This window comes from Macaca fascicularis, chromosome 10 (assembly GCF_037993035.2).
Source record: "Macaca fascicularis isolate 582-1 chromosome 10, T2T-MFA8v1.1".
Taxonomy (NCBI): Eukaryota; Metazoa; Chordata; class Mammalia; order Primates; family Cercopithecidae; genus Macaca; species Macaca fascicularis.
The window spans coordinates 118,249,383-118,275,301 of NC_088384.1; the positions used below are offsets into that span (position 1 = coordinate 118,249,383).

The following is a 25,919-nucleotide window of genomic DNA, read 5'->3' on the forward strand; positions in this document are numbered from 1 at the left end:
TCCTCAGGTGGGGGAGCATTCTGTGCCCCCAGCCCGCCTGCCCTCCGTATTTCCTGCGTCTGTCAGCGTGTGCTGACTGATTAGCCAGTTGGCTCCTTTGTGCTGATTAACACCCCTAATGAGGGGTTGGGGTGCCCATGACAGGGTAGCCCTGCCGCTGACTCGGGTCTGCGCCGTGCACGCATGGACTCTTGGGTGAGCTCAGCAGAACCGCACGGCCAGAGCCCCAGGTCAGAGGTGCAGACCCGGGTTCTCAGCACAGTGCCCGTCACGCTTCCATGGCTTGCTACGGAGAGAGACCTCTGGATCCACATTGGGGTTGGGTCTGGCCCATTGTCCAGCAGCCCTACAGTACAGCAAGCCCAGGCACCAGTGTCTCAGGGAGGCTCACTGCTGCACAAGGGGTGGGGCCGGGGACGCAAGTGCAGGCAGAGCAGCGCAGGCAGCTGTGTGCTTTTCTCCATCAGCCGTCTGAGAAGAGCAGTGAGGCCAGCTTCTTCCTGTCCTTCAGAACGCTGCGCTGTGCTCGGTGGGAGCCAGGAAGCCTCAGGCTTCACGACTGAATGCACCCAATATCCGACCCAGCTACGTGTTTCTGGCTGGGCTGCTGTGTGCACAGCAAGTTAACTAAAGGGGGTGTGGGCCATGGAACTGTCAGCGTTATTCCCGGAAGGCAGCCGTGGCCTAGGCAGGGTGTAGTGAGGAGTGGAAGGAGACATGTGCCTAGAAATGTGGGACGGAATTTCCACTCGGCTCCGTTTGCTGGGGATTTAAAGAGAATCCTTGTGCTGCGCCAGGCAGTTGCCAAGCCGAAGGGAGACGATGGGCATCCCTTGGTGGGACGGCAGCTAAGGGGGCCTTGCGTTTGCCCCTCGAGGCTGCCGCATCACCTTTTCTGTCCATAGTTTAAGTCTTTGCCGTCAGGGATTGATGCATCCGCGCCAGGCCCATGCCTGGTGTCTCCCTGACTGCAGAGGGGCCACAGGGCAAGGACAGCTCAGCTGCTGGCAGCCTGCCTGTCCCATAGACGCCCCCCAAGTAGTCTCCGACCTCTGACATGTCCCTGAGGGACCCCTAAGAAAGAAAGTGGAGGGGACACTCCAGAGGCTGACGTGGGAGGATCGCGTGAGCCTGGGAGGTCGAGGCTGCAGTGAGCTGTGATTGCACCACTGCACCCCAGCCTGGGTGACAGAGCGAGACCCTGTCTCAAAAAAAAAGAAAAAGAAAAACAGAGCATCCTGGGCTCAGTGACTCACGCCTGTAATCCCAGCACTTTGGGAGGCTGAGGCGGGTGGGTCACGAGGTCAGGAGATCAAGAACGTCCTGGCTAACACGGTGAAACCCCGTCTCTACTAAAAATACAAAAAATTAGCCGACCGTGGTGGCGGGCGCCTGTAGTCCCAGCTACTCGGGAGGCTGAGGCGGGAGAATGGCGTGAACCCGGGAGGCGGAGCTTGCAGTGAGCCAAGATTGCGCCCCTGCACTCCAGCCTGGGCGACAGAGCGAGACTCTGGCTCAAAAAAAAAAAAAAAAACAAAGTGGAGAGGACAAAAAAGCAGAGAAGGATGATCAGAGCGGGACCCTCAGCCCTTCGAGGAGAGACAGCAGCCTCAGGTGAGATTAGCCGCAAGGGTCCTGGGCTGCTTCTCTGCACGCTGGGGTGGGGCGCACCTTGCACAGTAGGCCAGCGCCTGGGCTTTCAAGAAGAGCAATTCCGTTTTGATCTCACATCAAATCTGCAGCTAGAACATGACAGTCCTTTTACCCGAACCTTTATTTTAATGTCTTATAATTTCAAAGGTCCTTCTATCCTAGAAACCAGAGATGGGTTTTGCATCTATTTGCTTTTTCTTTCAGGCCACCACAAAGGATTTTGTGGAGTTAACCCAGGCCTGAGAGCGTTAATTATCCCTGGCTTTCATCTTTATGCTCTTGCAGGGGGTTGCTCAAAATGCCTGGTGGCCCGACCTCTGCACGGAGCCCCTAGCCCAGCCTCCCCGTGGGCTGGAACCTTGATCTAGGCCTGAGTCTGGCTGCTCTGGGGACAAGCCCTCGTCCTTTGCTGAAGCTGAGGCTCCAGAGGGGGAGTCACCGTCACGAAGGTTGCCCAGAACTTTCCTTGCTGCAAAAAGCCCCCAGACTTCTCCCTGCCACACACACAGCTCTTGCCGTCGCGTTCTAGAAGCTGACAGCTTTCTCTCCAACACTGTCCTCCCTGAGTATGGTAAAGCTACGCTTGGCTTCCCCAGGAGCTTCCTGCCTAGAAACAAATTTTTGCCACTCTGCTTTTCAAATGGGATATATGATTCATATACCACAAAATTCACCACTTTATATAATTCAGTGGTTTTTCATATGTTCAGAAGGTTGTGCAACTGTCACTGCTATTTCCAGAACATTTTCATCACCCCAAAAACCGACCCAGTCCCCGTAAGCATCAACCCCCTCTTCCCCCTCCCCCGGGTACCCACCCATCTACCTTCTGTCCACAGGGATCTGCCTTCCAGACAGATCCTGTAATTGGAGTGTACGCTATGTGGCCGTCTGTGCGGGTCTTTAGTAGCCATGCCTGAGGCGGCCGACACTGCGGTCCTTAGTTACAGAAGGGACCGCGGGTGAAGGTCAACCCCCCACTGTCAGCATGTGTGGGCTGCCTCGGACACAGGGTCTTTGTGTATCCCCAGTAGCCTCAGAACACCTGACCCAGAGAGCGTCAGTAAGCACTGGCAGGGCAGGTGCACAGAGGATGGTGCGAGCACGAGGAGCCTTTAGGCTGCTCCTAGTTCTAAACTACTTTTTTTTTTTTTTTTTTGCTCTTGCTCTCTCACCCCGGCTGGAGTGCAGTGGCCGGATCTCAGCTCACTGCAAGCTCCACCTCCCGGGTTTACGCCATTCTCCTGCCTCAGCCTCCCGAGTAGCTGGGACTACAGGCGCCCACTACCTCGCCCGGCTAGGTTTTTGTATTTTTTAGTAGAGACAGGGTTTCACCGGGTTAGCCAGGATGGTCTCGATCTCCTGACCTCCCAAAGTGCTGGGATTACAGGCGTGAGCCACTGCACCCGGCCTGAAATTGTGTGTGTGTGTGTGTGTGTGTGTGTGCTGCCATGGAACTGGGCTTCTACAGGGGATGCTCAGGGCAAACTCCTCCTTGCCCGTGTCCAAGTGGAGGGTGGCAGGGCCCCAGGGCACCCAGACCCCACCCGGACTGCCACAGGAGAACTGCTCAAACCCAGGAGTCGCAGGTTGCAGTGAGTGGAGATCGCGCCACTGCACTCCAGCCTGGGCGACAGAGTGAGACCCTGTCTCAAAAACAAAAAACAAACAAAAAACCCTAAGCGGATTCTGCCGTGGGGCGTGTGGCCTCTCAAGGCCAGGGAGGTCGTTCCTGCTTCATCCTCGGCTGGCGGTGGCAAGGCTCCTGCCCCTGCCCCGTCTTCACGTAACTTCACCCCGTGTGTGTCCTCTTATCTTCTGGACCCAGTTGTGGGATCTGGGCCTCTCTAAACCCAGGATGGCCCCATCTTGAGATCTTCAGTTACATCTGCACAGACCCCATTTCCAATAGTGATATTCTGAGGTTCTGTGGATGTGGATGGGGGGGCACGTTGTTCGATCCCAAGCCACGTCCCTTTCCATCTCTTTTTTTTTTTTTTGACAGCAGTGGGTGGGGTGCAGAGTCGCTCTGTCACACAGGCTGGAGTGCAGTGACGCAATTTTGACTCACTGCAACCTCCACCTCCCAGGTTCAAGCAATTCTCCTGCCTCAGCCTCCTGAGTAGCTGGGATTACAGGCGCATAGCACCATACCCTGCTAGTTTTTGTATTTTTAGTAGAGACAGGGTTTCATCATGTTGGCCAGGCTGGTCTCAAGCTCCTGAGCTCAGGTGATTCGCCCGCCTCGGCCTCCCGCAGTGCTGGGATTGCAGGTGTGAGCCTCCATGACCGGCCCCCCTTTCCATCTTGCTGTTGTGTGTGCTTCCCGGCGCACGTGCTATGCTGAGTTCAGTCTCATGCAGGGCCTTGGCCTCCTCACCTCGCCAGTGCGGTGGCTCTGCCCTCGGGTCCACCCCACGTCCCGCCATGCCTGTCACCTCCACCCCTGCCCTGGACAATGGCAGTGGCCTATTAACGGCTCCCCTACTTGGTGACCGGGCCCCTCAATCTTCCCATGTGGCTGCGCCAGGGAGCCAGGCCCCTCACTGGGAGTCCCTGATGCCCACAGCACTGGCCCCACCCCCCCTTCCTGTGTCTCGGCCACACTGAGGCTGCTCCCCAGTGTTGCTGATCCCTGTGACCCCGTTCCCTGCCCAGACACCCCGTGAAATGCCCTCTAATCAAAAAGCCAAAGACAGCCACAGCCACTCTGCACAGCTGGGCCCACCACCCTCTGTATGTGCACTTTCCACGCTATTCACGTTAGCCACCATCCTCCACCCTCTCGCCTGTCCTGAGCTCCTGGAGAACAGATAACTCGTTTGTGCCCAGAGCCCAGGTTGGCGCTGGCCCCAGGAGGGAGTCCTGAAGGGCAGACATGCTGAGGCAACTGGATTTTCTCGTCAGTGAACACACGGGCCAGGAACCTGTCCTGGTGCCACTAAAAAGGCAGCAGAGCTGTGGGGTGCAGCAGCGCTTGGCGGGGGCGGGGGCAGCTCTGCACGCATGGCGTCTGCCTGGGGACCGCAGGTGTCAGGCCAGGGAGAGCCAGTGCTGAGAGGTCACACATGATGGTTCCCTCTACAGAGTGTTCCAGAAACAACAACGAGGAGAATGGATTGGTGGTCCTCAGGGGCTGAGGAGGGTGGCAGGGTGGAGGTAGCCATGGACAGAAAAGGGCCGTGCCGGGGTCCTCGGACCGTCATTCTGTGTGTGGGTGGTGGGGCCACGAGTCTGCACATGTGAAAGGATCCTATTGGCTTGGTGTTTCAGGCTGGGAAGATGACCGTCTCTGGAGGTGGAGGGTGGCGATGGGCACGCGGCAGAGGGAGAGCCACTGAACCGCACGCTTCAGGTAGCTCAAGTGGTCAACTTCATGTTTATCACCACGATAAGAAATATGACATAAAACGAAACATACACAGCACGCACGAGTGCAGGGGAGTGGGAACCTGCATGCGGCTACGGCGTGTGTGCTGTGGTCTCGGGCTACGGCGTGTGTGCTGTGGTCTCGGAGGGTGGCTCACCCAAGCTCCCCTGTGGGGGAAGCCGATAAAGCGCACATGGGGTCTCTGTAGTGTTGCATCCAACGGCCTGGAATCTACAACAACCCGAAAGAGGAAAGTCAAGACGTCGGGAGCCCACTGCCCTCTGGCGAGCCCCTGGAGGCTCCGTGGAATGTTCGGGCTGCATCATCCTGGGACTGTCCCCTCCTGGTGCTCTTGCTCGGTCTCTGCTGGAAGAAGGCAGCGTGAGGTCAGCTGACCACAAAAGCAAACTTTTCTCCAGGCTGCACACCCACTGGCATTAGGCTTCTGCAGGAAACATCCCTCCTGGGCTTTGCCGCTGCCGAGGGTCCTGGATCTGGGGACATCTCCGGCAGCACCACCAGGCAGAGGCCGTGTGGAGGGCACACAGCAGGCCCAACCCTGCCTGCTGTTCAAATAGTTCATATTCTTACCGCCAGGACTGGCTCCACAAACAGCCCCACCCCCAGGCCAGGGTCTCCACTTCTGAAAGGAGCCAGACAGTCAGAGAGGACCCTAGGCTCCTCCATGTGACATGGGGGTAGCCACACAGGCAAGACAGAGGCAGGGTCCCTGGATGTGGCCTAATGACCTGATGAACCTATGAGGTGCAAGGCAGACCTGCATGGGAACCACCACCCCTCCCCAGGAGTGGGTGCTGGAGACAGGGTTCGTGAGAGACAGGGCTACCTGATCGTTTTTTCTTTCTTGTAATTGTCTGGTTCCTTAGAAAAAAAAATTGCTTCTTTGCAAAAAATCAATGGGTCCCAATGGATCCATGATGTTCCCCAGAGCCAGGAAATCATTCTGCTTTCTGCCATGACCTCCAGGGGGACAGGCCTGGCCGTGGCCCGGCTGGGTGTTGAGGGTGGGGACCGAGTGTCTCACTCCCTCTACCGTGTTCCCTCCTCAGTCCAGTGGAGATAACAAGACCCAGTGAATGAGCCAAGGCCATGCCTTCCCCTCCTGGGCTTGGAGCAGGCTCCCTTCACCCTGCCTGGGCACAGATGGGCACCTTCCCTGTTCAGGATCCTCTGGGCTCACAGGGGCCCTGGGTGTTACCTGGGATCCCCAGCCAACGGTGGAACAGAGCCTCATGGGTCTGGTGGCTAGGCCCCCCAACCCCCGTGTGCTGGGCAAGCCACGCCCCCAATGCCCAGCCTGCCACCCCCTACCAGGCCCCGGGGTCCAGGTCCCAGGAAGCCACTCCCTCAGTCCCCCACCCAACCCCAGCGCTAGCGCTTTCTCTTCCTCGCCAAAGAACTTCGTGGCTCCTTAAAACTGAGCGCCCCGGCTGGGCGCGGTGGCTCACGCCTGTAATCCCAGCACTTTGGGAGGCCGAGGCGGGCGGATCACGAGGTCAGGAGATCGAGACCATCCTGGCTAACATGGTGAAACCCCGTCTCTACTAAAAATACAAAAAATTAGCCAGGCGTGGTGGCAGGCGCCTGTAGTCCCAGCTAGTTGGGAGGCGGAGCTTGCAGTGAGCTGAAATCGCGCCACTGCACTCCAGCCTGGGAGACAGAGCAAGACTCCCTCTCAAAAAAAAAAAAAACTGAGCACCCACCCCACCCGCAGTGTCCCTGTCAGTGGAGGGAGGGCCTTGGAGGGAGAGAAAAGGGAGTGGGCAGGTTTGCTCAGGCAGGCGCAGCCCACGCCGCTAGAGTGGAATTTTGGATTTACAATGAAGAGTGCCCTGCATGGGAGGTGCATACTGAAACATTATTTGTCCTGACAATGAAGTTCAGATTTTGAAGTTCAGGGTCCCACATCTTGTCTGGTGACCCTAAGGAGCGTCCTGCATCTTATCTGGTGACCCTAAGGAAAGGAGGTGGTGACAGGGAGAGTGGTTTTGACACTGATTTTCCTTAGTGGTGCCTGCCGGGAGGGGGTGCCGGGAGATGGGGCCACCTAGGGGAGAGGACGGCCAGGGGTTTGGGGGAACAAGGTACACCCTTCCCCGAAGCCTCCCCTGCCTTCTTCCAGCCCCTGAGGGAGTGGTCTGGAGGGGCTGTGGGCAGGGGCTGAAGCCTGTCCCTGCTGGGGCCACTCAAGGCAGGCCACCTAGGTGAGACCTCTCATGGATGCCTCCTGTGGACAGAAAGGATGGCACCCTCCTCTCTCCAGAGCCTGCTGTGTTGGAAGATGCCTTTCCTGCTGGCGACTAAAACAACACATTAGTATCTACCAAAAAATAATCTAACTTCCACTTTTCATTAATCAGAGCCACAGACCTCTCGTGGGTGGGAGTGACCTGTTCCCCCATGAGATAGAGGATGCCAGCCTGGACAGAGTCTCAGCGGGATGCCAACCTGGACAGAGTCTCACCCGGCAGGATTTTTCCCACTCCAACTATAAAAACGCATCTTGTATGGGCTTTAGGAGAGAAGGTGGACTTGGTAACTTGTAAAACATTAAGCCCCAGGGCTAGCTTCAGTCAGGGCTGGATCCAGGTGCTCAGACGACAGCATGGGGAATCCGCCTGCCCCAGCTCTCGGCTTGGTTTTCCTCCGTGTTGTCTGCTCCAGGCAGACTCCCTAGGCGGCCTCAGTGAGGGTAGCCTTGAAGGCAGCCAGGATGGCTTTTCCAGCTGGAGAGGGCACCTCCTTCCCGGGTTCCCAGCCAGGACTGCCACCCACTGGCGGGGCTGGGGATGTGATGTGTGTCACCCCAGACCCATTCTGGTAATGGTGCTGAGCCATGCCTGAGACTCACATGAACCCTGGAGCCCAGGGGTGGAGTTGGCCCTACTGAGCCCACCAGAGTGAGGGGGGAGTGGTTCCCCAGGGAAAACTGCATCTCCTGAGCAGGTGCCTGAGGCATCCCCGAGAGCTGAGGGGTTCGGAAAATGGTCCCAAGTTATCTGCATGATGTTGACCAGGCCAATTAACCTCCTTCAATGAGATGGGTTTAGCTGAGGAAAGGGCTCAGAGCGGTAGTGCTGTGGGCCGGGAGCCGTTCTTGTTACTATGGTCTGAGCACGTCACATGTGCCTGGCAGCTAGATGATTCCTCCCAGGCAGGCGCCAGAAAGGGACCCCTGAACCTTGGCCCTGCCCCTCCCTGCTCCAGCCCTGCTGGGCTTCTACCCCTCAACGGACCCCTGTGTGTCCTCAAAGGGAAACTGAGGCCCCTCTGGAGCTTGATCCTTGACCCTGCCTCCTGTTCTAGGATCCGAAGACCCTGGATGTTCCCCCCAGCACCAGTCCCTGTGTGTGCCATCAGGTCCAGGGAGGGCTTTGGCCCCTGAGGGCATTGGGAGCAAGACATCCCTCCATCCTTACCAGACTTCAATGGGGTGGGGTGGGGGTGGGGGGCTGTTTGGTCCACAGGGGCTGCGGGACCTGTCCGAGGTCACACCACTGGGAAGTGGCCCCAGTCAGACCGACCTTCCAGTTCAGCCGACTCCAGACCCCGTGCTCATTTCCAACCCATGAGAAGGGAAAGAGAGAGGGGGTGGGGAGAAGGTGACCCTCCAGGGACCTTGGCGACCTCCCCCAGCCTCCTCCAGCCGGCCACCTCCAGCCCTGCCTGCCGAGAGGCCCAGCGCTTAATGACGTTAGCACGGCACTATCCGCTGTGAGCAGGTGTGTGCATCACCAACAATGGAGCAATTTTCGGTAATGATGGGGAGGCCTGCAGCGGGCGCCAGAGCTGCTTCCTGCCCGCGGGGGCGAGGGGCCTGCTGAGCTGCAGCCAGACAGGGAGAGTGGTGCCAACTGGATTCGGAGGGCCAGGCAGAGGCCACTCAGCAACCGCTGCTCCATCCACCCCCGAGCATGGCCAAGCCCATTCTACAGGGGAAAAAGCTGAGGCCCAGGGAGCCCCGGCCTGGCCTCTTAGATGGACAGGGATGGGAAGGGACAGGGCTGGCATCCTCCCAGGAAGTCTGGATTCTAGTCCCAGCCTTAATGCAGACCTGCTGGGTGGCCTGGGGCAGTCCCCGTCCTCCAGGCCTCAGTTTCCCTTCCAGATACGCTTTCTGCCTGACCTGGGCAACTGGCACCTCGGGCTCCACAGCCTACCCCTTGCTTCTCCCTTTTCTTTCCCCCAATACCTGCCCCAGCTCGGCTGAGTGGGGTCTTGTGCCCGGCACAATGGAGGGACCCCAGTGGCACTCCATGGATGCTTCCTGTGAAGATCGGCGGAGCTGAGGTCTGGTTCTGAGGCCCACAGAGGCTTCCTGGATGTCCCACTCTGCTCTCCATCCCAGGGGATACCCCCACCAGCAACCACAAACAGTGGTGTCCCCCAAGAGGGCACAGTCCATGGGAGCAGGGGGAGCTGCTTACACCTGCCACACCGTGGTGCCCAGAACACAGTAGGCACTCAGGGACAGCGTGATGGAGCCAAAAGAGCATGGGCTTCAGAGTCACACCTGGCGTCCAGTCCTGGCTGCACCCCTGACTGCCAAGTGTGGCGTGGGACCGAGATGTCACCAGCCTCCAAAACCCTGGTTCTCACATCTGTAGAAGGAAGAGCATCTGTGCCTCCCAAGGTGACTTCAAGGGCATAGGGTTCCCCACCTGGACCTGGCACCCAGGAGAATGCCAGTAAATGTTGGACGAAAGCTTCTTTTTTTTTTTTGAGATGGAGTCTCGCTGTGTCACCCAGGCTGGAGTGCAGTGGTGCGATCTCGGCTCACTGCAAGCTCCGCCTCCTGGGTTCATGCCATTCTCCCACCTCAGCCTCCGAGGAGCTGGGACTACAGGCGCCGCCACCACGCCCGGCTAGTTTTTTATATTTTTAGTAGAGATGGGGTTTCACCATGTTAGCCAGGATGGTCTCGATCTCCTGACCTCGTGATCCACCCGCCTCGGCCTCCCAAAGTGCTGGGATTACAGGCTTGAGCCACCGCGCCCGGCCGGACAAAAGCTTCTTCACACCTCCAGGCCTGGCTATAAGCACTGGTTGGGCTAGGGGCCCAGAGAAACAGTGCCAGGCAGCCATGTGTCCCCCAGGTCAGGGCTCCAGAAGCCTTGCCTGGGGCCCCAGTTGTCCCTTGCCGTGCCGCTGGCTCACCAGTAACTGGGACTTTCCTATAGGACGGAAGTGGGGTTGCCTGCTGGGCACCCTGAGAGCTCAGGGGCTTCATCCCAAGCTGGGAAGGATCCTCACCCAGCGTGTGCCCAGAACCCGTCCCAGGGACACCCCAGAGCCAGCACGAGGCAGGTGAGGTGGCCAGACACACAGCCAGTGGCAGCCTCTGAGGGCCTGGGCTGGGGAGACCCTGCTGGCCTGAGCCCCTATTTCCTGAGGACCGCCCGGGGCCTGGCTGCAGCCCTGTCTTTGCGGACCGAGGGTTTCCATGCTAGGTGGCTAGGCCGCCCACATGCACCAGGGCATCCCCCTGTGTCCCCGGCACGCCCTGTTCCTCGGGGACTCAAGGCTGGCTGTTTGTTGGTCCAATTCACAGAAGCTCAGGGACCACGTGTGTGCTTGCCCTGTGCAGCCCACTCCCCACCACCGTGCCTGTCATACAGTAGGTGCTCAGTAAACAGCAGTGGCCTGGGTGGAGAGACACCCAGGCGGCGGCTCCAGCTCGGGGCCTGCAGGCTCTGTCTCCCCTCCCAGAGGCTCACTGCTGGAGAGAGGCCCGCTTGTGTGTTTGTTTGTTGCAGAACTCGGGCCCAATAGACTCAGTGTCTGTCTTCTCTCCTCCTCCATCCCGCACAGGAGCTCCAGGGAGCGGCAGTTTCCAGAGATTGAAGGCAAAATTGCTTGAAAGCCTGTGCTTTTATCCTCCAATTTGTAGCCATTTAGCAGGGCCGGGTGGAGGGGCAGCCGGGGCTCTGCTGGGCTGTCGGCACAGAAGCGCCCATCACTGCAGAGAACGGTTCTTTGTCCTTTCCCAGACAGCTCTCAGCTACGGGACCAACACCCGCTGCGGGGCCAGGCTGGGTGGTGGGGGACCCGCAGGGGAGGCCAACGGCCAGTCTGCTGGAGGAGCCTCAGGGCCTCCCAGAGGCAGGAGGGGCACCCCACTCTGAAAGTGACATCTGCCATCATGGTTCCAGCTCCACTTGGGACTGTGCCCAGTCCCAGAGGCAGAGGTGCACACGGGCTGCGACAAGAATTATGAAGGAAGGCCCAGGTGTCCCCAGTCTTGTCTCTCCCTCTGTCACTAAGAGGGGTCTTCTGTGGCTTCTGCCCAGGAAGAGGAGCCTGCTCAGAGGGATCACTTGGGTGTCTGGGAGGCAGTCAGAGGTCCGTGAGCGGGAAGGAGAGCGGGGATGGTGGGAGAAGGAGTGCGGGGATGGGGGAAGAAGGAGAGCGGGGATGGGGGGAAGGAGAGCGGGATGGGGGGAAGGAGAGCAGGGATGGTGGGAGAAGGAGAGCGGGGATGGGGGGAAGGAGAGCGGGGATGGGGGGAAGGAGAGCGGGGATGGGGGGGAAGGAGAGCGGGGATGGGGGGGAAGGAGAGCGGGGATGGGGGGAAGGAGAGCGGGGATGGGGGGAAGGAGAGCGGGGATGGGGGGAAGGAGAGCGGGGCGGGGGAGGAGGGGTTGTGGAGGTTCAGATTCTGGGGGAAGTTTCCAGGGAGTTTGAAAACAAAAGTGCAGGTCTGCTTCCAGCTTCAGGGCGTGAGAAAAGGTCTGGAGGTGAGGCATTTTGCTGTTAGCTTCCCCTCTGCAGTGCTGTGAACTCGAGTGGCTGGGAAGCAGTGCTTTGAGGGGGAGACGCAGGCCTCCCTGCCCAGGTGAACCCCCCACCCCACCCCCAGCACTGGCTGTGAGAGTAGCCAGAAAATGGCAAGATTCTCTCCCTGCGGTAGGAAGGAACGATGTAAGCGCATGTCCAGCAAGGCTGCACTATTGGAAATACAGTGGGCTCAGAGATGTCAGGGCCCTCGAGGCTGGAGCTGAGGGAGGGGATGTTGGGGAAGGTGGTACCTGGCCCACCCAGTTTACATCTCACCTAGCTTGGGCTTGTCTAGTTTCCAAGTGGCCTCTGAGTACCTGGTGTGGTCCGGCGTCTGCCTCCTTCTCCTGGGGCCCACGGAGCAGATGCAGCCGCCTTCAGGATTGAGGCTCACAAGCCGCAGCAGAGGGCACCACCTTCCCTCCCTCCATCTTCCTCCAAGTGTCCCCATCCTGCACCCTCAGTACCACCTCCAGGCCTTTGCCCAGGACAGCTCCTCTCCCAAAGATGCATCCACTCTGGGGCTTATCCCTTCTAGCAACCCCTCCAGCCTAGCTCCAGCAGGCAAGCCCAGACCCTCCGCTCTGGTCACTGCAGTCCCTCTGCCACCCAGCCCCTGCACACACTGGGCATGGCCATGAGCCTCCCCAGGCTCCGAGTCTTGCTGGGGTGCAACCCTGCTCCTGACCAAGAACGATGAGGCACCTGTCCTGGGGGCAGGAAGGCTGCACAGGGCAGGGGCTGCATGTCTGTGTTCTCAGCACCAGAGCGGGCCCCTCCGGAGCAGGGCATGGGCTGCATCTCCTCACCCGCCAGCCAGGTCTTGAGAAGTGCAGGGGTTGGCAGGAGGGCACATGAAACCCTTCTTGGGATTATACCCTGGTGTGGCAGGCTGGTCTTTCATCCCCACTGCAGCCCCCACACACTTAGAAGAAAACACAGAGACCTCAGCCTCACGCATGTCCCTCAGTGGTTTCTTATCTCCCTGGAGTCTCTCCTCAAAGCACGAAGGCTCTGATCACCCCACAAAGTCCTCAGGAATCAGCACCAATAAAAAAATACACTTTATTGTGACCTCACAGTTTGCAGAGCAGCGCAGCGGGCACAGGCAGAGGAACATGCAGAGCGCGTGGCACGGGTGCACAGGACATGGCAAAGCGGCCCCTGCCTGGGCACCTCCTCTGGACCACCCCTGCCCGCCTTGGGACCCTCAGGCCCGGCCGGACCCCCTCCTCCCAACAACCCCCAGAGGTCCTGGCCGAGCAAACAGAGTGGCCAGGGCAGGCTTGGCCGCCAGGGCCAGCATGAGCCCAAAGGCGGGGTGGGCAGAAGCAGCTGGCACAGCTCAGCCGGAAGCCTTAGCAGCGGGAGGAGGGCGTGGGAGCCCACACCTGCCAATCCAGCCCTGAGCTCCTCAGCAATTTTGTCTCTCTTGATTAAACATCCCAGGAACATCAAGTTCACAGACATGTTTTCTTCTTCATCTTTCTGAAAACACCCAGAATGGAAAAGCAGAGAACAGCTTCAAGGTTCCTAGGGCCCCTTGACACTTTGGGGGCAGAGAGAGTCGGTGGGAAGACAGGTGAAAGGGCCAGGGCCGAGGCTTATGCAGGAGACAGAAGGCAGCAAAGGCAGTGTCCTGGGCTTGTCTGGGGAGAGGGACGGTGTGCAGGTGTGTGCACGTGCAGAGCGAACTGCTAGGGCAGGAGGCCTGGAGCACACCCAGGCGCTTGCTTCGGGAAGAACACCAGTAACTGCGAAGGGTGGACACCGGCGGGGGGTGGGCAGCATGTCTGAGACCTCCAGACTGTCCCTCCCAGTGGAGCCAGAGTGTTGGGGGCAGGGCCGGCCACCCAGCCTCCAGTCCAGCCAGTGAGGGGCCCTCTGGCCAATCCAGGAAGGTGCCTCCATGGCGGGGCGGGTGGCCCAAGAGAGGCTGCCGTGGCATTAAGAGAGGGCCACAGACACGGCGGGGCCCACCCCTGGGGGAACGAGCCAGGTGGGGGGCAGCGGGGCCAGCTGCCCAGGAGACCTGGGCTGAGAGGGGCGTGGCTGAGGGAGGCTCTGGCAGGCCGCTCACTTCCAGCACTGCTCCAGGGAGCTGTGGGGCTGGATTTTGAGCTTCTGGGGGCAGAGCAGCTTGGTGAAGGCTCGGCGGAAGCTGTGGTGGCACAGCGGGTAGAGGACAGGGTTGACTGCCGAGTTGGCCCACAGGAGCCAGAAGGAGGTTTCGTACCAGTAGTCAGGGACGCAGTGGCCGTGGCAGGCGGCCCGGATGATCATCAGCAGCGTGTACGGGGCCCAGCAGAGCCCAAAGATGCTCACGATGACGGCCAGTGACTTGGCCACTTTCCTGTCTCGAGACAGCCGGAAGCGCTGGGTGAAGCTCTGGGACACCATCTTCATGCGCTTCTCCAGCGAGGCCGAGGATGCCGACGGCTTGGAGCCCCTCTTGAGTGAGCGCGGCCTCTCAGTGCCCCTCGAGGAGCTGCCGGAGCTGGAGGTGGGTGAGGCCGCGGAGCCACCCCCACCGCCACCCCCGAGGGCTGTCTCCCCAGCCTCAGCGCCCGCGGCCGCCTCACCCACCCCGTACCGATGCAGCGGCATGGCCTCCCCGTGCCCCTTCTGCCAGCAGCCCCAGCAGCCAGGCGGTGGGGGTGGCGAGGGCTGGGCCTCGGGCGGGGGCTCGGGGCCACCTGCCTCTCGAGCCCCATCCAGCCGGAGGCGGGTGCGCCTCTGGATGTTCAGGTAGATGCTGAGATTGAAGAAGGTGACGCTGAGGAAGGGCGTGAAGAACTCCAGGGTGGAGGCCGTGATGAGGAAGTACCAGTTGTAGAAGAACTCAGCGTAGCAGTGGCCCTCGGGGATGGAGCTGCCCCCGGACAGGTACTCCCAGCTCAGGATGGCCGGCCCGTACAGCAGGAAGGCCAGCACCCACACCAGCAGCATCTTCCGCACCGCCCGCCGCGTGTTGCCCTGCTGGGCCCGGTATGAGACCTACAGACAGGCAGGCTGGTCAGGGGCGGGGCGGAAGGAGTATTGGACTGGGTGTGCCCCTGCAGCCTGTGGGACCCTGTGTGGGCCATTCCCTCAGCAGGATGCTCCTCCCTTCCGCTCCTGTCCTCCCTCCCTCCCTCTTTCCCCTCTCTTCCCCTAACCCTCCCCACTGGGGTCCCAGGCTAGTGCCCTGCCACACTCAGTGAGAGTCTCAGAAGCTCCCTGGGACCAACCCAAATCCTCACTCTCTGTAGGCTGCCTGTTTACCACCCCCCTACGAGCTGTGAGCTCCCTGAGGGTCCTGTCCTTGGCCCCTGCACCCCTGGGACCAGACTCAGCATGGGCCCCAGACCACACGCGCACACAGCTGTTTCTGACATGATGCATCCTGATCCTGCAAAGGCCCGAGCCATCTCCAGAGGTTGGGGTGGGAGGTCCAGCCCCACTCCTGCGCAGGTGCTCACACCCCTGGGAGCTGGAAGTGCAGGAATGAAGCCACAAGCTGGCCCACTGCTGGGAGACATCCCCCGCCCCGCCACAGAACAAAGCATCCCAGATCGACATCAGGGCCTCTGGGACAGAACAGGGAGGGAGGGCAGGCCCTCCCCAGGGCAGAGAGCAACCAGCTGGTGGGGGCAGGGGGCAGGAGGGCCAAGGGATCCCATTGAGGGGTCCCAGGTAGGACAGCTGGAGGAGGAGGACCTGAGAACCCCTGCCACCCTCCCCCACAAGCCTGATGGCATTTACCTTGGTGAGAGCGGGAGCAATGTTTACAGCTATTGCTAATGAGAGGTGGGCAGAGCACCCCCATGCCAGGCTCTCTGCTTGGCCGCTTTACCCTTCGTGGCAGCTCTCCTTGTGCCCCATGCCTGGTGGCTCCAGGAAAGGAGGGAGAGACCACAGGGGGATGGGCTCAAGAGGACCCCAAATGCATGCTCTTTGCACCCTGTCTCTTGGCCTTTCTAGTCTAGAACGAAACAGCCTGCCCTCAGTCCTGTAGAGGCCCCATAAAGCCCTGTGGAGGTGAGCTGCCAAGGAGATGAGAAGGGGAAGGAGTGACTTCAGCAGCGGCTCCATGGGCTGCATGGCCCTGATACAGGAGCCCGGGTGGGGCAGAGTCCCTGACTCAGGTGGCCGCTCCCACAAAGGGAAATCTGTGGAGCCAGGATCTGCCGCCTGCCTTCCCGGGGCCTGTGTGTGTGTGCACGCTTGCACACACACGCATGTGTGAGGGATGTCACCCAGGGCCTCTGGCCCCAGATCCTCCCTTAACTCTGGAGACTGTGGTCACCCAGGGCCTCTGGCCCCAGATCCTCCCGTAACTCTGGGGACTGTGGACCTGCCCCAGGGCGGGGGCTGCAGTGACAGCCCTGCCTTCAGGAACATCTGCATCCAGATTCCCTGCCTCCTGCCTGGGCCAGGACAGTCTGGCTGCAGCCATGGCCCGGAGTGGGCAGCTGGCCATCGAGTGGCCCATGTGTCCGCAGCAAAATCAGTGGGACCAAGCCCACTTCTGCCCACAACTCAGAAGCAGCCGTCCCCACCCTGATGCCTCCCATGGGCGTCCCGACTGTCCCTCAGGAGTGAGCAGGGGCTCCGCAGCCCGGGACTCACGGCTCGGGTGACCGACAGGAAGCGGTCGTAGCTGATGAGCACGATGTTGAAGGCGGAGGAGGTGCACAGCAGGTAGTCCACCACCAGCCACAGCTTGCAGAGGCCCCGGCCGAAGGTCCAGCGGCCGGTCAGCACATAGGGCACATACAGTGGGATGCAGAAGGCGCCTGTGGGGAGTAGGGCCACAGTGGGACCATGCAGCCAGGGGACAGGGGACAGACCCACCTAAGCACAGACACCACGGAACCTGGGCTGCTTTTCTGGGACCAGCCATCCTCATCTTACCGCCCCCTCCACCTGGTGTCAGCCACAAACTCTGCCCTGCCACCAGCCTTCACCCCCACATAGCTCCCAGCACCTCCGGTGTCCCCTGGGCCTGGGAGCAGGAGAGACGATCCGGCATGGGGAACTCTGGCCACCACAAGACCCCAAGAGCCTGGAGTCGGGACTCCCTGGACTTCTGTCCAGCCCTCCCAGCCCTCAAAGGAGGAAAGAAGACAATTTCCTTCTCCCCTCCCCCCGCTGGACTCCAGCCCCTACCTTGGCGTTGGGCAGCCCTCCCTCTCAGCTTAGACAGCAGGAAAGGCTTTCCCGGCTGAAAGGGCACTTGGTTGCAGCCGCCAGCAGCCGCCACTACTACTGCCAAGCGGGCTTGGAGCGTCTGGGAGACGCACCTCACAGCCCCAACAGGTGTCTGGCACTCCAGCCCCCTCCGCGTGCCCCGCCCCCCCAGCCGGCAGCAGAGCCTGGACACGTGAGAGCGCGCTCCTTCCAGCGTCTACCCCAACCCCCACCTTCCCCACGGTCCCCTCCCCCAACACAGCTCTAAAAATCCCCCTTCCATGTCCCCTCCCCCAGACCTTCTCTAAACCTCCCCACTGCGCCCTCCGCTCGCGTCCTAAGTCCGCAGCAGCCTTTGTTTGGCTACAGCGCAGGAACCAGGGCTGCACCCGCTGCCTTTGCGCCTTGCGCCTCGCCCAGTGCCTGTGTCCCTTCCCAGGGACAGCTCTCTCCAGCCCCTGTCCCGAGGCCTGAGTGTCAAGGAACTTCGCCTGTGCCCCCCACACCATGGGCTCCGGACACCCCCTTCCCAGGCCGGGTCCCCTGGTGGGGCGTGTGCCTGCGGGAGCCACCCAGGTCCGTGCTCCAGTCCCCGCTGGCCCGGCCACGCTGGGCGCCCCTGGGTCCCACGGCGGCCGGGGGCTGGGGATTTACCCACGAGGAAGTCGGAGATGGCAAGGTTGAGCAGGAAGAAGTTGTTCTGAGTGCGGAGGCTCGAGTCGGCCACGAAGGCGAGCATGACCAGCGCGTTGCCCAGCACCGTGGCCACGATGAGCAGCGCCATGAGCGCGGCCAGCACCGCGGTCCAGGCTGCCGAGAAGCCGCGCGCCCCGCCCGCCGCCGCTGCCTCGCCCGCCAGCGCCCCCGAAGCGTTCAGCGGTCCGTCGGGCGGCGCGCGCTCCATGGCCCCGCAGGCTCACGCGGCTCCGGGACGCGGGGCAGGGCGCCAGTCGAGAGGTGGGCGGCCGGAGGGGCCCCGGCCCGGGAGCCTCGTCTTTGCGGGCCCTTGGCCGGGTGGGTTTCCCCGGGAGGCGCCCAGCGCATGGTCCGGGGGGCTGGGGCCGGGGCCAGGGCGGGCGGTGCCGAGGGGGCCGGGGCCAGATCAGAGCCTAGTGGGGCCAGCAGCGCTGCTGCTGCAGCGGGAGAGAAGCCGGAGCCTGAGCCGCTGCCGGCGCGACCGAGCACTCCGAGCGCAACGCGCAGCCGAGTGCGCCCCGCGCCCAGCCCACCGCCCCGCGCGCCCCGCGCAGCGCCCCCGCCATTGGCTGCCGCCCTCGCCCCGCCCCCGCCCCGCCCCCGCCCCGCCCCGCCCGGCGCCGGCAGCACCACGGACAGCGCCGCGTGCCCGCCAGGCAGGCTGGAGCCCAGCCCCTGCGCTCACGGCAGCTGGCTGGGAGCCCGGCCGGGACTTGACCGGGTCTGGGGGCTCGCCTGCGGTCAGCCAGCCCGCGCACTCGGAGCCGGGGTCTGGGTTGCTCGGCCTTTCCCGTGTCCTCGGCCCTGGGGACCCCTACCCAGTCATCATGGGGAGCCCTGGCGCCTGTGGGGACCCGGGGTGGGGGTGGGAGAAACGCCTGCACCCGCGCTCCGGGGAACTTGCCCTGTGGGGCATTTCCTCGGTGCATGTTTTGGGAATGTGGGTCTCCGGCGGAAGGAACGTCTGGAGAAGGGATGGGGAGGAGGGGGTCTTGGAAAGCCGGTGCCCAGACCAGGGGTCCGCTCCACCTCCCGTTTGCACGGACTAGGGGTGCCAGCCTCCCTGTGGACAGGGCCCAGTGCAGGGTCCAGGGTGACCTGCAAGGCGCAGGCAGATGTGGAGTTACATAAGGGAAGATGAGGCGCCGCGCGGACCCAGCCGGAGGGGAGCGCGTCTAGCCCGGGTTCCGGCAGCCTCAGGCTGAGGAGGGAGCAGCAAGCCGCTTGGAGCCCAGCCACGGACCCCCGTGGACAGAGGGGCAGTCGCCACTGCAGCGGACAGACGAGGTCACTGCGCTCAGGGCGCAGGTGGTGGCTGTGTCAGCGCCTGTGGGAAGTGATGGGGGAGGAGAGGAGAGGTGGCAGGAGGGAGCGCCCCCACTACCAGACACATGCGCTCAAATACACCGGGTCAAGGACAGATTCCGCCTGAAACACTCAGGGCAGACAGACAGACAAGCCCACACTCAGATACACAGACACCCACAAGTCAGGGAAGCAGCCACCAGAGCCAGGCTGGAGACCCACCAACAGTAAGACACACATCAGACAGCAGGCAGGGAGGGAGCTGAGCCCCAGGAGAGGGAAGCAGCAACTCTGCTCTGTCGCCAGCCGAAGGCAACCCTGGTGCCTCAAAGATGGCAGAGTGCGCGTGTCTGGGGGAGGGGCTTCAGAGGGGACCCCAGGCACTGACGTGCACCGTCAATCCCCTACTTATAGCAGCTTCCCCATCCTGTGGGGACCTACCCCTTCCCCTCACCCCAAGTGGCGCTTCACAAACTTTGGGGAGAGAGGGGCTGGGATTCCTCTGTTGCCACCTCCGGGCTGACTGCAGAGAGGAACCCCCAGACCAGTGGCCCCAGCCAGCCCACTATTCCATGGCTTCTAGGAGTCTGCTCTGAGGGGAGGGGTTCGGCTTCCCTCTCTGACTACTCGATTGTACTCATCCCACTCCACCTGCAAACCCTCTCCTCATATTGGTTCCCCCAGGTTCCCTGCACCTCACCCTAACTCACCCAGTGAGGAGGGGCTGTGCCTGGACCAGGGAAAAGTTTTCAAAGGGAAAAGTTCATGGAACTGGGCAGCAAGGGGCTGTGGGGCCATCAGAGCTGCCACCCAGCCCTGCTGCAGCCCTTGACTCACTGTCCCCACCCAAACCAGCAACTTCTTGTTGAGTGAACTCCTCCCCAAGCCCTTCTCCTCCCCAAGTACCCACTGAGGCTGCAGGAGATGGCATTGGGTGGGGGTTAAGAGGGGGCCCTGGCTCTCTCCTTCCCTGGCTGGAGCCTCAGTGTCCCCATCTTGGAATGGGGAATATAAATTGGAGCCCCAAACAGAACCAAGGATGAAGGGGTCTGGAGGCTGGCCCAGTCATTCTCCCTCCCCACCCCTCCTCCCCTGTCATCCACAGCTGCCCAGGCTTCCCCGTGAACGGACCAGCCCTGGAGAGCCTGGGCAGTGCCGGCCTGGGCCAGACGACCCAGACAGAAGGGGCTTTCATGGTGTTTTCTCTGCCCCACAGCCTCAGGGGGGACAGCTCAGCCCACACCTGCCCTACAGCTGTTCTGAAACCCCTGCAGAGGCTGCACCAAGACCCAGGGGCCCATGGAATCTGGACCCACAGGCGGGGAATCCCACACAGCATGGCATCGGCCAGGAGACCCATTTCTGCAGCCCATCACCACAGTGGTGACACATATCCATCACATGCCTGTGGGTCACCTCAGGGCACCCTCGTGGGAAGTCAGAAGGAGGCCCCGGGGTTCAACTCCTGGCAGTGGGGACCCAGCTGTGTGACCCCGGGTGAGTTACCAAACTTCTCTGAGCTGCTGTAAATGGAGGCTGCCTGGAGAGGAGAGGGCCTGGCTTGGCCCCGAGGTCTGATCATGACCGTGGCTGGTGGCCGTGGACGCCCCCTATCGACCAGACTCGGTGGGAGTGCTTGGTATCTGACCTCACCAGCCCCTGCAAGGCCATAAAGTTGGGCAGGACTTGCCGCCCTGCAGCGCTGGTGAGCCCCTTGCCCGAGGTCACCCAGGCCCACCCCCTCCCATGGCCACATGTCCAGCCCAACCTGAGGTCAGCAAGCGCACCAGGGTGACCAGCAGCCATACGAGAGGCCCATGTCCTTGCCCAAACAGGAGGGCAGTGTCCTCTGGGCTGGAGCCTGATGCGGCCACAGCAATGCAGAGTGTATGTGCTGGTCCCTGTGTAGCCTGTCTAGCCCTGGGAGGCTCTGTCCCAGGGAGTGGCTATGTTGTGTACCTTGTGATGAAAAAAGAAAGTGGCCAGGGGAGACCATCCCTGGATTCATGGGCAGAGGCCAATGTCCCGTCAGGCTGGTCCGGGCAGGGGAGAAAAAGGACTAGAGATGGAGACAGGAGCTCTGGGTCAGAGCCATGTGGATGGCCAAGTGACTATGGGCCTAGCTTGTTGGTTTCGTATCACAAGCAAACACCCACCAGAAGCCATCCACCCTGAAGACATGACATTAGCAAGCCGCTGTCATTGGCCACCCTCGAACTGGGATGTTCAAGGTGAGTGCAGTGAGGCCCCATTGAGTGCAGTGGCCACCCTGGAGGCTATGTGTGGGCCGAAGGGCACCGACCCCCACCTCCCAAGGCCCATCTGCTGCTGCTGCCTCTGAATGTCTGACCGCCAACAAGTGTTCAACACCCAGCCCCAAGTAGGGGACATTCTCTGAGGACAGCAAATAGCTGCTGGCGAGCTGGCTCCATGGGTCCCCTTCCCCTAGTCCTCATGGGCCACAGACCTGCTCTAGGTGTGGCCTCTCTTGCCTGTTGAGCCTACACTGCAATCCAGGGGCCTATGGACTCCAGATCCACAGGCAGAGACTCCTACAGTGTGGCATCTGGCCAGGGGACCCTCTTCCCATGAAGTCGGAGCCAGCATGGCCCCCTGGCCATGGGCCCACCAGGGTCTGGCCTGCCACACCACCCAGAAGCAGCCTCCGGAGGCACACCAGCCCGGGGCACTCACCTTTGAGGCTGGCGCTGCCCTGCAGACAAGGATGACAGAGCAGAGACCTTTCCATGGTGCCGCGTCTACCAACAAGAAGACTATAGGCCTTCAGGACCAGGGAAGGAGCAGGAGGGGCTCCGTCTGGCATCCATCAGGGGAATCCGTGCTTTCCAGACTCTGGGCTCTGCAGGGCTCAAGCTTCTCCTCTCTGAGGGACACTGGGGATACACTGGGGATGGCTCACTGGGGATGGACCTGCTCACTGGGGATACAGCTGTGGATGGCTCCCAGGCACTTTGAGCTCCTGAGCTCTAGCAGACAAGACAAGGAGCCACCTTTCTGTCAGGGTGAGTGGCCCTGGTCAGCAGGAGGAGGTGGGGACGCTGTTTTCAGAAGAGGAGGGTGGGAGGGGCTGAGTGTGAGACTCAGGGCCCTCTTGGGCGCCATGGCACCCCCGGCCCAATTGTTTCTGTGCATGGACAAATGCGGCCACCCCAGCCTGAGAAAGTCCAGTGGCCAGGGCGCAGGGAAGGAGCGTGAGCCTCCAGGACCTGCAGTGGCCACAGCCGAGGTGGGAGAGTGCAGGAGGGAGGGAGGGAACGCATGCCAGGTGGGGCCCCAGCTCAGCTGCCCCTGTGCCCTGACCCCTGATCCTTCACAGGCCTCACCCCAACACATCTCTCTACCTCCCGTGCTGTCTCAGCATCTGCTTCCTGGAGGACCCACCTTGACACGGCCCAGGTTCCAATTTTGAAAGGGTGGCCAGGGAGCTTCCACTGAGGAGACACATGAGCAAAGGGGGAAGAGAGGGAGGTGGATATTGGAGGGAGCAGAGTTCCAGGAAGGGGAACAGCAGGAGTGAAGGGCAAGGGGTGGACCACGTTCGTGTTCCAGGGACAACGAGGAAGCTCATGTGGCTGGAGCTCAGGCGGGGGCATGGGAAGTGCGTTCCAGGGGCAGGTCTTGTAGCCCCTTGAGCTGCTGCAAGGATGCTGGTGTTTTCTTGGACAGGTGCTCCAGGAGGGCCTGGGGAACACTTTTACGGGACCCCCTGACTGCATTGGAGAGTGGTCTCTAGGTGGATGAGGGCAGAGACCACAGGGGAGGCGTTGCAAGACTCCAGGTGGGAGGCGATGGTGGCGGTGGCAGTGGGGGCAGGCAGACCTGGGCGGATTGTGACGTGGGTTGGCATGTGAGGTATGAGAGGGCAGAGGAGGCGAGGGGCCCAGCCCAACTCCACAATTTGGGCTCAAACGCCTCAAAGGAGGTGCTGACAATGAACCAGAGGGAGAGGTTTGGGGGACGAAGAGGTGCCCTGTTGAGGGTGTCGAGGTTGAACTGCCACGTGGATGTTCAAGAGATGAGACTGGTCAAATGGGCAGTCAGGGGCTGGGATGAGAGGAGCTCTGGGCTGGTGGCCATGCTGGTGTCACAGCAGCGGACAGCAGGATGCTGTCCCATCACCCTGTGCCGTCGGGAGAGCAGCTCTGCCACCAGCATCTCTGGTGCCCAGAAAAGACCCTTCTTTTTGGAGCTGATGGTGTGCCCAGGTGCTGTCCCTGCAGTGCTCTGTCTCTGCTGCATGGGGACACAGCTGCTGGTGAGTAATATGGGGGTGAGGCGCAGGGCCGCCAGGGCCAGTGCAGGACAATTGTCCTGCTGGTTACAGCCAAGGCACCTGTGGGGGTCTGGGGCCAGCACTGTGCCGCCTCTTCCAAGGAACTCATATTTGCTTTCTCTCTTTCTGCAGGAGCTCATTTGAATTTGGGAATGTAAATTTTTCTTTTTTTGTTCCATGCCTTTTTTTCCCCCGTGACATTCTGAGCCAGCTCCGGGTGCATCCTGACGAGCTCAGGGCCTGGGTGTGACAAGAATGGCGTCTGAGGCCACCGACTTGGAATAAAAAGTTGAGTCTGGTTTACCTGCCTTTGCAGACCAGACAGAATTGGGCTCAAGGCTTCGGTGGTGGGAAGGACAGAGAGAACGGGAGAGCCAGATATTAGTTGCTATAGTTTGGTTGAAAGTGACAGAGCCCAACTCCAAAGGGCCTAAGGACAAGGAGCATGTGCTGTTTTCTGTGCCCACGAAGTCCAGGGCAGTGAGTTTCAGGCACAGCTGCATCTGGGCTCAAGTACAGCTGCTCCCTCCATGTCATCTTATCCTGTGTGTGCTTCACCCTCAGGCAGGGAGTATCTTCCTGAGGTCTTTCCCTGCGGCTCCAAGTGACTCCCCTGTCCCCTCCTCCATCCCCAGGCAGGAGAGGAGGCTGCCTTTCAGTTAACAGAACCCCAGGATCAGTCGCTCTGGCCTGGCATTGGCCTGACTCAGGCAATTGTGATGCCTGAGCTCACAACAGTGGAGTCAAACCCTGGCTGAGGATGCATGAGAAGTGGAGGGGAGCAGTGGTGGTCATCCCTGCAGCTGCCTTGGGGTCCCTGTGAGGAGCCCCTGCTTAATCTCCTAGCAATGCCTCAGGGGTCCAAGCGCCATCCTGCTGGGACAGGGGGCCTGGGCACAGACAGCCTGGCCGTGGTGGGGGTGGTGGGGAAAGTGTGACTGCAGAGATGGCCCTCTGTCAGGGCATCTGTGTCTCTTGCTGCCTGGCTCCTGTGAGAAGTGAGGCTGAGAGAGCAGGCAGAGGGGCAGTGATGGGTGATGGCAGCTTGGCAGGTCTCAAGGGGCCCAGGCAGGATGGCTGTAGAGACAGCCGTGGTCCATCTGTAGGAAGAAAGCCTGCAGGCCCCTCGGGGTCTGCTCCCTGCTCACCCAGGGCTGATACAGCCAGCTTAAGGGACAGGGTCACAGGCTGGGCATGGAGGCTCATGCCTGTACTCCCAACACTTCAGGAGGCCAAGGCAGGAGGATTGCTTGAGGCCAGGAGCCCAAGACCAGCCTGGGCAACATAGAGAGACCCCGTCTCTACAAAAAATAAAGAAAGAGGCAGGGTCACACCCACACCACAGGCCAGGACAGCGGCCCCCAGAAAACCAAGCTCCAATCACACCTCAGCTCTTCCTGCTGAGCCCGGGGGCCTGCTGAGCCCCGGAGCCTGGGTCCGAGGGCAGAGGTTGGGGCAGGGAGAGTGAAGAACTGAATGGAGCCTGACCCAGCACTCTTCCCTCCTAAGGATGGCGCCTGGTGGAGACATCAAGCACGAGAGAAGGGGTGATCCTAGGAGGGCTCCCTGGAGGAGGTGGTGCCTGCAGGAGGTCTTGAGGACCCAGGTCTGATCCAAGGGTCAACAGCCCAGTGAGTGCAGAGGCTGCCGGAGAAACTGGAGGAATGAAAAATCTTTGCCTGAGGAAAAGAGCTCCTACCTCCCCAGAAAGTCCCTCCGTGTGAACCAGACTGTTGCTGGCGCGCAGTGTGCACCTCCCAGGGCTGGCTGAGAAGTATTTGCTGAATGAATGGAACAGATTGCATCTGTGCAGCCTCCCTCCGTGGGCTAAGAATGAAGACGTGATAGAGAAAACAGAAAAGAAGACAGAAAGCAGAACGGTCTCCACTGTGCTTTTCCAGAACCCTCCGAAGGACCGAGAGGGCTCCAGGGCATCTGGGACCTGGCCCCAAACCCAAGTCCAGCTGTGGGGGGCCCAGCCACAGCCCGGGAGCCCTCACCCCATCCCTAAGAGCATTTGGTGGGACCTCCTGTGGCTATAATCCAGCAGAGCAGCACTGCCTGGGGGTCTCCGAGCCAAACCCAGGCCATGAGCCCCCATCCCTGCCAGTGCCTGGGGGTGAATCAGGCCCTGAACAGTGGTAAGCGTCAAGCCAGGGGGCCGCTGGGCCAGGCCAGAAGTAGGGACAGGCCCTGGGGGAGGGGGATGTCTGGAACCTCAAACTGGTTGGCATCCAGCTCCTCCTGCTTCCCATGCCAGGGTGCCCTGAAACCCTGCGGTGTCTGCCCCGAACACCTTGCCTACCCCCTCAACCTACGTCCCAGCAGTGGGGACCAGGCTTGGTGACCCTGGTCCATCCTGCAGACCCCCAGCCAGGGCGCAAGGCTAGGCAGGCCAGCCAGGGGCCACGTGCTCCCGACTGCTCCACACACGGGCCGGTGGGGCCCTCCCCTCCAGCAGCTGAGGTCAGCACAGGCAGGTGCCTGGTGGATCTAGTGGAGGGCGACAGACAAGAACGTGGGGCGTGTGGCCAGCACACAGTGCCCAGGGCTGCTGGAGGGCTAGCCCCATCTCTGTCCACCCCCTGCCTCCCGCCTGGGTGGGGCAGTCTGTCTGGGGAGGAAGCAAGG

The 25,919-nt window shown here is 61.2% G+C and overlaps 1 protein-coding gene and 1 long non-coding RNA gene across 7 annotated transcripts; one reads left to right on the plus strand and one right to left on the minus strand.

The window, feature by feature from the left end:
* Positions 1 to 4,923: 4,923 nt before the first annotated feature.
* On the plus strand, positions 4,924 to 6,936 carry LOC141407952 (uncharacterized). Its single transcript, XR_012419597.1, has 2 exons — positions 4,924 to 5,008; positions 5,232 to 6,936. It is a non-coding gene; the product is annotated as an uncharacterized lncRNA (long non-coding RNA).
* Positions 6,937 to 12,864: 5,928 nt separating this feature from the next.
* HRH3 (histamine receptor H3) lies at positions 12,865 to 18,204 on the minus strand. Of its 6 annotated transcripts, none has more exons than XM_074005636.1 (4): positions 17,652 to 18,204; positions 16,433 to 16,599; positions 14,058 to 14,818; positions 12,865 to 13,309 (listed from the first exon to the last, which is right to left on the minus strand). In XM_074005636.1, coding segments are annotated over exons 3-4 (714 nt in total). In that variant the 5' UTR covers positions 14,771 to 14,818; positions 16,433 to 16,599; positions 17,652 to 18,204; the 3' UTR covers positions 12,865 to 13,308. The 6 variants fall into 6 exon arrangements, with proteins under 6 accessions (XP_073861737.1, XP_065379439.1, XP_073861738.1 ...); XM_065523367.2 differs by having other exon boundaries at positions 17,648 to 18,204; XM_074005637.1 differs by lacking the exon at positions 17,652 to 18,204 and adding an exon at positions 16,973 to 17,095.
* Between the last annotated feature and the right edge of the window lie 7,715 nt (positions 18,205 to 25,919).